Here is an 11,834-nt window from a genome sequence, read left to right as displayed (position 1 = left end):
GAAAAAAGGGTTAAGGAAACGGAAGTGTCATTCCATAGGGATACACGTGTCTGGGAATGCTGGGTCAGAGAAACGAGGGTGTCAGTTCTGTAGGAATATCTTATGTCTTGGAATACAGGGTCAAAAACACGAAGGTGCATTGACCGGAAGATAGTATCGTCGTCAGGGACATCAGAGAAACAGTGTGGAAACTGTTACATTGTCTATATTTTTATTTAAAATGTCCTTTCTTCAATATTTCAATCCGCTTGTTCAGTTTTAAGTTTATAGTTTATTTGTGCATGATAGACTTTTTTCTTTATTTGAATAGATTTCAGAATGTATCGGGTCTGAGGCCAGCCGAGACAGGTCTCTGGTTTGTTACCCACCAGTCTGCTCACATTTTTTTCTGGGAAAGATCCTGTACAGACCGATTATGTTGAGTGTAGATATAAACATCGTTATATTGTTGTTGATCAAGAAAACATTTCTTTGTTTTTTAATGGCAAAACTTAGATTAAGGATAAAATGATAAGCAATAGCAATATTAGAAATATAAACAATTTATTATTTTTTGCATATAACATGATATAATCCTTGTATGTCGATAATAATAAGATAGAACCAATAGACCAATTTCGCTCACCAGTTCAGTTAAAATGTTTTCTAAAATTAACAAATATTAAGTCTGGGTAATTAAGTAAACTGTTTTGAGAGATCTAGCAAAAAATGGTACATCCCGCAATGTATTCAGCAAATTGAATTTCGGCATTAAACAAATTAAACGCTTACATAATTCATTATATCACTGATGAGTTTTCACATACCGGACGTTTGAATGGTAGTTACAGAGTCTGGACGTAAGAAAACGGAAGACGACACACCATGACATCAGACGAATTTAACCGGAACATTTCACCTGAGTCCAGGACACATCTTACATGTACATAGATAAATATATATATAGATCTACTTTGATTATGTAAAAACCCTTTAGGTAAACTTTCTGTTTACCTGTCAACATTGTATAACACCATTAAAACCTCTGTACAAACATAACAAATGTCAATAATTGCTATATTTCGTGAATATTTGTATAAAAAGTCCCCAGAATGCACATTTGTTACTTTTCAAGGGAAACAACTCCTCTCATTTTGACAAACAAGTCGAAATTGATCTCATCAGATCATATAAACAGTAATACAATTCAAATAGTTCCTCTGAAAAGAAATTCTTCGGAGTATCAAAATTTTCATTGAATCAATATATATGTATATTTATTTGTGTATGGAAAAATACATTTGCTTTAGTCAACGTTTAGGATAATTTTCTAGATTTCCGAGAGTGCCAAATGCTGAAATATGAAACTAGGATATAATACATGTTAACACAGAATATTGAATATATCACAAACACATTCCTATTAATTGATACAATATTGCGACATATAAACCGATTAGATAATATTATTTGAACCCAGCATTTAATCAAATGACAGATTTCTTACAAGGCGATACGTACATTTAGGATCAAGTGAAAATAGTTCACGGAGTAGTCGTTAATACACAACTTAACTACAGTCAGATTTTGATATTCCTCTCTGAGGAACTTTCATTTCTTCAATCATAAGTGATTGATTAAAATGAGTACACAATTCATCATTTTTAACCAATATGTATGGTAACAACAACCTTCAGTAACTCGCGTCAGTGTGACTTACATGACCGTGTTATCTGAAGAAGGGAAGACATTTTTATACAATGAAGTAATGACAAAACCATTCGTGTATCTTAAGTATATACACTGAGGGTATATATATATACATGTATATTATAGAAGTATTTTGATTGTTTAATCTGTTATCAAAAGTCTATTCCGTAAAGACCGTATACCCACGGGAAACCCATTACATAGTAATTGATAACAAAACTACAAATGTCTAATTTCACGAATAACGGAGGAATAGTTATAATAACAAGTTGTAAATATTAAAAAATAAATCCATTAGTTCCGTCACCAATGTACATAAGAATTAAAGATATGAACTAGAGAATTACAACTTTAATGGCAAGGAAGCAAAAAATAATAAAAAAAAAAAAAAATGAATTTTCCAAAAATTTCCACATTTTACTTTGATTTTGTTCTAAATACCGAAAACAAGAAACAAAGACAGTCACATCATTCAACATAACTGGTATTGTCCAATAGTGCGACGAAGTCACGGAATGAGTGATACATTAAAAAGCCGAGAGATGAACAACTCGTAGTAAAAATATTTGAGATGTAAAATGAGATTTATGGTCATAACAATTTTATAAGATGATCATGACATTATATATAAGCACAATATAAGGTAACCACTGTAATAGATAAACGTTTGATATATACTTGTATATTAGTTATATACACCACACTCAACTACACTCATAATTCAAATTAAAACCTTTCAATTTGTATTTCAATCAACAATATCTTTCAGTCACTCATTTAAATATAAAAAAAATAATAATAATGATAAAAAAAAACAAAAAAAAAACGAGAACATCTCTAAATATTATGCAGTTTGCACAACCAATAGGAAACGCTGTGAACTCTGATTTATAATTATCTAATTTAAGTGCGTTATATACTTTTATAAGTAATAATGCTTGACCATATTCACGCTAACGTTTTGATTTCCAGCTCAAAGTGTCGAAAAATTCAGGCAGGAAGCACTCTTTAATCTGTAACATCTAATGATACAGAAAAAAATATCTGACCAAGCACAGCGGTCTCTACATTTAAAAAAAATGATGATTGTCGGTGATATAGAGAGTGATATCATCACGTGCTACCCTTTAATGTTAGCGATTTTGATCATTTATAATTTTCATGATTTGATTTGTGATATGATTTGTTAAAACTAAGCTTATTGCACAACTCATATTGGCACTTACCGATAGAGGAAATCATGCCTTGGTCATATTGAATTGATTTTTCTTTCTCATTTATAAATTGTATTTTTAATTTGAAATGATGATATAAAAAGGTTCCTTTGATTGAACATTAAAATTGAGCGCCGAAAATTTCTCACCGTTAAAGAGTTATCTTTCTATACACTTGTAATGGTTTTAACCAAAATTTATTGGTTGATGATCACACAGCCATTAGTCCGTGCAGCATTACAAACAACACTATTTAAGATAATATGCACTATCTACGTAATGTACTGCAGAGTGTTCCCTCTTTACTTCCATGTTCAACAAAGAAACGTCTCGATGTCTCACTGATCAAATAATCCGGAGGAAGGGTAGAAGTTTGATTTTTTGCCGTAAACAATATTCTACGCCACCTGTTGGATTAGTGATGTCGTCGGTGTCTCTTTTCTTCCCATTATTTGTTCTGAAAAATAAGTCAAAAACTATGAAAAGATGCAAAAAGGAAGCGAATGATTCAGTTTCGATCTAATAGCTGCAAAATTTCAGATCAATGCCACTATTTTATAAAAATGAATATAGGTACACTGTAATTGTATAAAAGTACACCATAACTGTATAAAGGAACAATGAAATTGTATAAAGAAACAGTAAAAATTGTATAAAGGAACAAAAAATTGTATAATGGAACAATAAAATTGTATAAAGGTACAATAAAATTGTATAAAGGAACAAAAAATTGTATCATGGAACTATAAAATTGTATAAAGGTACAATAAAATTGTATAAAGGTACAATAAAATTGTATAAAGGTACAAAAAATTGTATAAAGGAACAAAAAATTGTATAAAGGAACAATAAATATTAACTTTTAAAATATCGTTTTGACTATATACGTGACTGTACTTCTGATAAAATAGTGTATGGCATGTTACTGACACTGTGATACGGTAAGAGCAGTGTTCGAGTGATGGCTCATAGTTTGACCATACGTAGAAAAACCATGCTGAATAACTTTGAAATATTATGTAGATTCTATCTAATTTTGCCTAAGTATGAATACATTCATACAGCACAGAATAATAATAATAATACCCACCGATGTAAAAAAAAAAAAAAAAAACAACAAAAAAACAAACACTTACATCAAAGACTGGATTAGCCCTTGGCGTTGTGGTTGGCCTTTTGATCTTGTACTGTAATGGAAAGTTATCAGTTTAATATCATATATAGTTAATCTATTGCAACAAAAATTCTGACTCGACATCATGAGAACTTGAAGTAAAATCCTCCGATGTATACATTGTTAGATATTTCAATATGATGGATTAAACACGAGAATGCTGCTTTTAGTAAATTGAAAGACATTGAAATAGGTATAATGGAATTGCTGATGACGCAATCTATAGGGGGGACAAGGCTCACACGTATGATGGCACAGACAATCTATAGAGGAGACAAGGCTCACACGTCTGATAGTACGGACAATCTATAGCGGGGACAAGGCTCACACGTCTGATGACACAGACAATGTACAGAGGGGACAAGGCTCACATGTCTGATGACACAGACAATATATATAGGGGACAAGGCTCACATGTCTGATGACACAGACAATCTATAGAGGGGACAAGGCTCACACGTATGATGTTCAGACAATCTATAGAGGAGACAAGATTCAAACGTCTGATGACACAGACAATCTCTAGAGGGGTCAAGGCTCACATGTCTGATGACAAAGACGATCTATAGAGGGGACAAGGCTCACATGTCTGATGGCAAAAACGATCTATAGAGGGGACAAGACTCACATGTCTGACGACACAGGCAATCTATGAGGGGACAAGGCTCACATGTCTGACGACACAGACAATCTACAGAGGGGACAAGGCTCACATGTCTGAAGACACAGACAATCTATAGAGGAGACAAGGCTCGCATGTCTGATGGCACAGACAATCTATAGAGGGGACAAGGCTCACACGTCTGATGGCACAGACAATCTATAGAGGGGGCAAGGCTCACATGTCTGATGACACAGACGATCTATAGAGGGGACAAGGCTCACATGTCTGATGACACAGACAATCTATAGAGGAGACAAGGCTCGCATGTCTGAAGACACAGACAATCTATAGAGGAGACAAGGCTCGCATGTCTGATGGCACAGACAATCTATAGAGGAGACAAGGCTCACATGTCTGATAACACAGACAATCTATAGAGATAATAAAGCTCACATGTCTGATGACACAGGCAATCTACAGGGGGAACAAGGCTCACATGTCTGATGACACAGACAATCTACAGAGGGGACAAGTCTTAAACGTTTGATGGGACAGACAATCTATAGAGGGGACAAGACTCAAATGTCTGATGACACAGACGATATATATAGGGGACAAGGCTCACGTGTCTGATGACACAGACGATCTATAGAGGGGACAAGGCTCACACGTCTGATGGCACAGACAATCTATAGAAGGGACAAGGCTCACATGTCTGATGACACAGACAATCTATAGAGGAGACAAGGCTCATATGTCTGATGACACAGACAATATATATAGGGGACCAGACTCACATGTCTGATGACACAGACAATCTATAGAGGGGACAAGGCTCACACGTATGATGTTCAGACAATCTATAGAGGAGACAAGATTCAAACGTCTGATGACACAGACAATCTCTAGAGGGGTCAAGGCTCACACGTTTGATGACACAGACAATGTACAGAGGGGACAAGGCTCACATGTCTGATGACACAGACAATATATATAGGGGACAAGGCTCACATGTCTGATGACACAGACAATCTATAGAGGGGACAAGGCTCACACGTATGATGTTCAGACAATCTATAGAGGAGACAAGATTCAAACGTCTGATGACACAGACAATCTCTAGAGGGGTCAAGGCTCACATGTCTGATGACAAAGACGATCTATAGAGGGGACAAGGCTCACATGTCTGATGGCAAAAACGATCTATAGAGGGGACAAGGCTCACATGTCTGATGGCAAAAACGATCTATAGAGGGGACAAGGCTTACATGTCTGATGACACAGATAATCTATAGAGGGGACCAGACTCACATGTCTGATGACACAGACGATCTACAGAGGGGACAAGGCTCACATGTCTGATGACACATACAATGTACAGAGGGGACAAGGCTCACATGTCTGATGACACAGACAATCTATAGAGGAGACAAGGCTCACATGTCTGATGACACAGACAATCTATAGAGGGGACAAGGCTCATATGTCTGATGACACAGGCAATCTACAGAGGGGACAAGGCTCATATGTCTGATGACACAGACAATCTATAAAGGGGACAAGGCTCACACGTCTGATGACACAGACAATCTACAGAGGGGACAAGGCTCACACGTCTGATGGCACAGACAATCTATAGAGGGGACAAGGCTCATATGTCTGATGACACAGGCAATCTACAGAGGGGACAAGGCTCACATGTCTGATGGCACAGACAATCTATAGCGGGAACAAGACTCAAACGTCTGATGGCACAGACAATCTATAGAGTGGACAAGGCTCACACGTCTGATGGCACAGACAATCTATAGCGGGGACAAGACTCACATGTCTGACGACACAGACAATCTATGAGGGGACAAGACTCACATGTCTGACGACACAGACAATCTACAGAGGGGACAAGGCTCACATGTCTGAAGACACAGACAATCTATAGAGGAGACAAGGCTCGCATGTCTGATGGCACAGACAATCTATAGAGGGGACAAGGCTCACACGTCTGATGGCACAGACAATCTATAGAGGGGACAAGGCTCACATGTCTGATGACACAGACGATCTATAGAGGGGACAAGGCTCACATGTCTGATAACACAGACAATCTATAGAGATAATAAAGCTCACATGTCTGATAACACAGACAATCTACAGAGGGGACAAGTCTTAAACGTTTGATGGGACAGACAATCTATAGAGGGGACAAGACTCAAATGTCTGATGACACAGACGATATATATAGGGGACAAGGCTCACATGTCTGATGACACAGACGATCTATAGAGGGGACAAGGCTCACACGTCTGATGGCACAGACAATCTATAGAGGGGACAAGGCTCATATGTCTAATGACACAGACAATCTATAGAGGAGACAAGGCTCATATGTCTGATGACACAGACAATATATATAGGGGACCAGATTCACATGTCTGATGACACAAACAATCTATGAGGGGACAAGGCTCACATGTCTGATGACACAGACAATCTATAGAGGGGTCAAGGCTCACATGTCTGATGACACAGACAATCTATAGGGGGGTCAAGGCTCACATGTCTGATGACACAGACAATCTATGAGGGGACAAGGCTCACATGTCTGATGACACAGACAATCTATGAGGGGACAAGGCTCACATGTCTGATGACACAGACAATCTATGAGGGGACAAGGCTCACATGTCTAATGACACAGACGATGTATTACATCATTGATAATTCCATGACACTGACATTTTGTTATGCGACTTTTCTTTACCTGTTCTTTAGGGTCGACGTAATTGTACATGAAATCCCACGAGAAGTTTGACATAGCGCCATTATCGTACACTGAAATAAACATACAAATGTAATTAAATGATATCAATTTGGATGGTTTCAAGGCAAAACAAAATAGCTATCAATGCTGGTTAACTCAGTATGAAATGATAAAATCCGAGTATGTGAGGTATAGTTTAGGACAGATTTCTTCGGTAGTTTAACATAGATTTTGCTAGTTATATAATGTACAGATTGTACATTGAACTGTTAATGCATGTACTAGTTAATATAAATGAGCTAAATGTTATATTCTTCTGCGTCTTATTGAGAAAATATTGTGATTGAGAAAATATTGTGATACACTAGGGACTTACTGTAATAGTCTTTGCCATTTGTATCGAACTGTTCACCACGTCGACGTCTCCTTCTGCTATCATCGGTGTCCGATGATTCCACAGATTCTCCGTCGCCCCATCCCGCTGGTGAGTAATAGGCTGGACGGCCCCAGCTTCCGAACTTAGGAATCACGCCACTTCCCATAAAACCTGCTTCTTCTCGTGTTCTGTTGTAGAATTTTAAAGTTAAAAAGTAATAAAGTAACATTGACTTGTGGGTAAGATTTGTTTGGTCAATAAATACACAATTTAACATGATAATAAACTAATTAACTGCAGAATACAATTTCTGAATATTCCTACAAATTTTATTGATCATACCTGTCAAGTTCAAGCTCTTGTTTCTCCTTTTGCCTCCTACAGTAGATACACATGATCACAATCACCACAATAGCAAGGAAACACAGCGGTATTCCAACACCAAGACCCACAATCAAATTGAAGCCTCCTGTAAAAAAGTGCAACAGTAATATATCATTCTCAGTAGGAAGGTGTGGGTTACAGATAAAAAAAAAAATTAACATATCCCATTTTTTTTTTTATGAATAAACGACACTGACGTTATGATACTTTCAAATAAGGTAAAAAGATGATATAATTAATCTATTTCGCCCATAAAACATATTTACACTCGCAAAGTTTTATTACTGTACAACATTACCAGATTAAAATGGTTACCATACTAGCATAGAAACACTTGACCTTTGAACTTGCCTATGAAAATGTTACTGGAACTTCTTCTGTCAAACACATGGATATATAATAACATTTTGTTTGTTTTTTTTTTTGATTTATCAAATAAGACTCAAAATTTTAATTTTTAATCAGATCAAATAGGATAATAATAACGTTTCTGTTTTTGATGAAACCATCATACTTGAAAAGGGAACTTTTTACAAGCGCGATTTTTTTTTTCATTTGCTGTCATCAATGGCTGTTCTACTCATTAAACCCTCTCCCACCATAACCGACTTTTCAGGAGGTACTATGACATGTGGATATCGGGTTTGGTTTTTTAATTTTATCATGACCATGGCTTTATGGAGCCTAATCTTATATTCTACATGGGGCGTGTGGTAAATGTAAGATATAATTCCCATATGTTGAAACTTCAGATCGTTGGTCGTGACGTCATAAAGTCAGAAATCAAACCTGTTTCTTAATTTATTTACATTATATTACCTTGGATTTACAGATACCGACCCACGCCAACATTGTGACCAACATAATGAAAGGAATTTTTTAACAATGAACCTTCTGCGAAATTGTTATTCAACGATTTTATGAAAATCCAATGCTAGCAAGAAAATGTAGGTTTTAGCAAAGAGTTATACTATCGCACAGGTTATGCGGAAAATGACGTCTCTGTTGAAAACGTCAAATTGTGTTAGTGAATAAATGCTTACCTGTATTATCTGTTGGCCTGCAAAAAAACAAAACAAAAACAAAATGTAATAACGTCATTTATTTCAAATTGAAAACATTACGTTAACAAAACCCGTATATACAATGTATTCTCAGGTATGTGTTCAAAGTATCCAGGTTTATACGGTATGTACCTCAATATTCTAATCTAGATTGGTATTAGTATATCTCGTAATACTGTTCTTAATACTATCAACTTCATTCGCTAGTTATGGTGGTTATGAGAATAACGGTAGACCTCAGAATTAAGCATTAAAACTATTTTTAAGTCAAGAAAAGTTAAAATAAAAATTGGATAAAATCATTAGAATAAAAGAATATTCGAATTTCAGATGTCAAGAACTGGTCGATTAACTTGCAAGACAGACTCTGTAGCCGAGATCTGCTGAACACGACGACGACATCTTATGCTTACTAGTACGATCTTATTGGCGTTGATTCTAACATATTTTTCCATAGGCGGTTAGTATGTCATATGCTTTTACTGTTATAAACCCGAAATATTTATGAACGTGAAATGACTTGGCTTGATCTAGATTTACATGGCAGGTCTATGAAAAAGTACAAAGAAAACAAGACAAGGTGTTCTGGAAGAGTAAGCTTCTTCTGCCTCATCGATGACACTCGCCATGTAAACCTTGGTCAACCCAAGTAAGAAATGCCCCGTTCTCAAATGAGAAAAATGTATACAATAAGGGAAGTGTTGGTTACACAGTTTCCCGTTTTCTCTGTGCTAGTCCTTTTCGTCAGATTTAAATTTGACATATGACTTTTTTTGGTATGTCAGGGTTCTTTTGTTTATGCTGACGTACTTTGTCGCCATAAATAAGGAAGGAGATATTACAATGAAATCTGCTTTGCTGATCATGCGAGGTAAACATTCATGCAGTCACGTGTTAAATGTACACTCAGAAATTTAATACCATTCAACAATGAATTTGGCATTTATTTTTGGAAATTAAATTCTATATAAATGGCGCACATATAAAGTAAAATGACATTAAAAGCACTTCATCTACTTACACACATTGGGCATTTCCATCTATTAGGATACACTGATATGATTGCTCTGGACAATTGCCGATATTCCTTACGATTGCACACCTATCTGTATTCGGACCTAAAACTGTCGCTGTAAAGTGAGAAGACATAGTAGATAAGAAATAAGTCGTTGTGAATGATATAACGATATATTTTGTATGATCTCTGAAGCCGTGAGACATTTTGGTTGGTTGACTATTGAATATAAGACAACCAATCACAATTTCTCAATTTGCTCCCGTAGAGATGGTATCAACATTTCTAAGTATTCCTAATTTCATCAGGTTATAGATTCTGTATACTTTTAAGTACTGTCCTTAATTACGTATATAACTACTTGTTTAAGCAATTCGAAAAAAACCCAGACACTTTAACTAATAGTAACCATCATTAATATGTAAGTTTTACAGGTGTAAACACAACTTGCATGTTATTGTAAGGATAAGAGTCGTACGGTTGACTTGATTTATGATAACATATAACAGTCACACATGGGCTAATACTTTGCTCATTAGTTTGGTATGAAAACATCTACATAACTTAGTGACTTACGTGTGCCTCCCCCTGGTGCTATGGTGACCCGGTTGGCAGGGACTGGCTGTCCAAACAAATTGACATTAGTGTTGCCATTGGCAACGTTTGCTGCTGTATTTGCCACAGCTGCTCTTGCCGCGCCACTGTTATCGGTAGCTACCGTATGTCCCACGACCGCACTGCCGCGTCTGAAAGGAAAACACATGTACCCTTAAATATTTAATCATGAAAACAACGGGAAAAAAAGTATATTAATCAGAAGCTATGAATTCCAAATAAACGTCGACCGATTAATATATTTGAATATGTGATTTTTATCTCATATGCATTACAATACCAAGTAGATGTGCAATCTGACTCTCACTCACCCTCTCTAAAAGTTTGTTTTAAGGTTCTACTTACGCAACTGACGTAACTACGACTGCAATGAATCCCGTTAGGTTTCCATATAAGTCTTGCAACTAAAAATAAAGATATTATGTTGTCATACACTGAAAGTAGCGCATAAGAAAAATTAGCATTATTTTGTGTTATAAACTGAATCAAACATCTGGAGGCAGCCGGTCAATGCATTAGAGGCTAATTACAGCATTCGTCATGTTTCTACTGATGTTGATTACTTACAGCATTCGTCATGTTTCTACTGATGTTGATTACTTACAGCATTCGTCATGTTTTTACTGATGTTGACTACTTACAGCATTCGTCATGTTTTTACTGATGTTGACTACTTACAGCATTCGTCATGTTTTTACTGATGTTGATTACTTACAGCATTCGTCATGTTTCTACTGATGTTGATTACTTACAGCATTCGTCATGTTTCTACTGATGTTGATTACTTACAGCATTCGTCATGTTTCTACTGATGTTGATTACTTACAGCATTCGTCATGTTTCTACTGATGTTGATTACTTACAGCATTCGTCATGTTTCTACTGATGTTGATTACTTACAGCATTCGTCATGTTTCTACTGATGTTGATTACTTACA

At 36.2% G+C, this 11,834-nt stretch overlaps 1 protein-coding gene across 1 annotated transcript in view; it reads right to left on the bottom strand.

Annotated features, from left to right (window-relative positions):
• Nucleotides 1-3,224: 3,224 nt before the first annotated feature.
• The window catches only part of LOC132556765 (mucin-2-like), an 82,672-nt gene continuing 74,062 nt past the window's right edge, over nt 3,225-11,834 (bottom strand). Inside the window, exons 49-57 of the mRNA XM_060221207.1 lie at nt 11,242-11,300; nt 10,858-11,027; nt 10,288-10,396; nt 9,246-9,262; nt 8,161-8,287; nt 7,819-8,006; nt 7,443-7,513; nt 4,040-4,090; nt 3,225-3,360 (exon numbers count right to left, since the gene is read on the bottom strand). Coding sequence (XP_060077190.1) covers nt 3,352-3,360; nt 4,040-4,090; nt 7,443-7,513; nt 7,819-8,006; nt 8,161-8,287; nt 9,246-9,262; nt 10,288-10,396; nt 10,858-11,027; nt 11,242-11,300 — 801 coding nt within the window. The 3' untranslated portion in view covers nt 3,225-3,351. The remainder of the gene's footprint in view (nt 3,361-4,039; nt 4,091-7,442; nt 7,514-7,818; nt 8,007-8,160; nt 8,288-9,245; nt 9,263-10,287; nt 10,397-10,857; nt 11,028-11,241; nt 11,301-11,834) is intronic.

This window comes from Ylistrum balloti, unplaced genomic scaffold (assembly GCF_031769215.1).
Source record: "Ylistrum balloti isolate Yb309-2 unplaced genomic scaffold, AGI_CSIRO_Ybal_v1 Utg370590, whole genome shotgun sequence".
NCBI classification, from domain to species: domain Eukaryota; kingdom Metazoa; phylum Mollusca; class Bivalvia; order Pectinida; family Pectinidae; genus Ylistrum; species Ylistrum balloti.
This window is presented reverse-complemented; position numbering and strand designations above follow the sequence as displayed.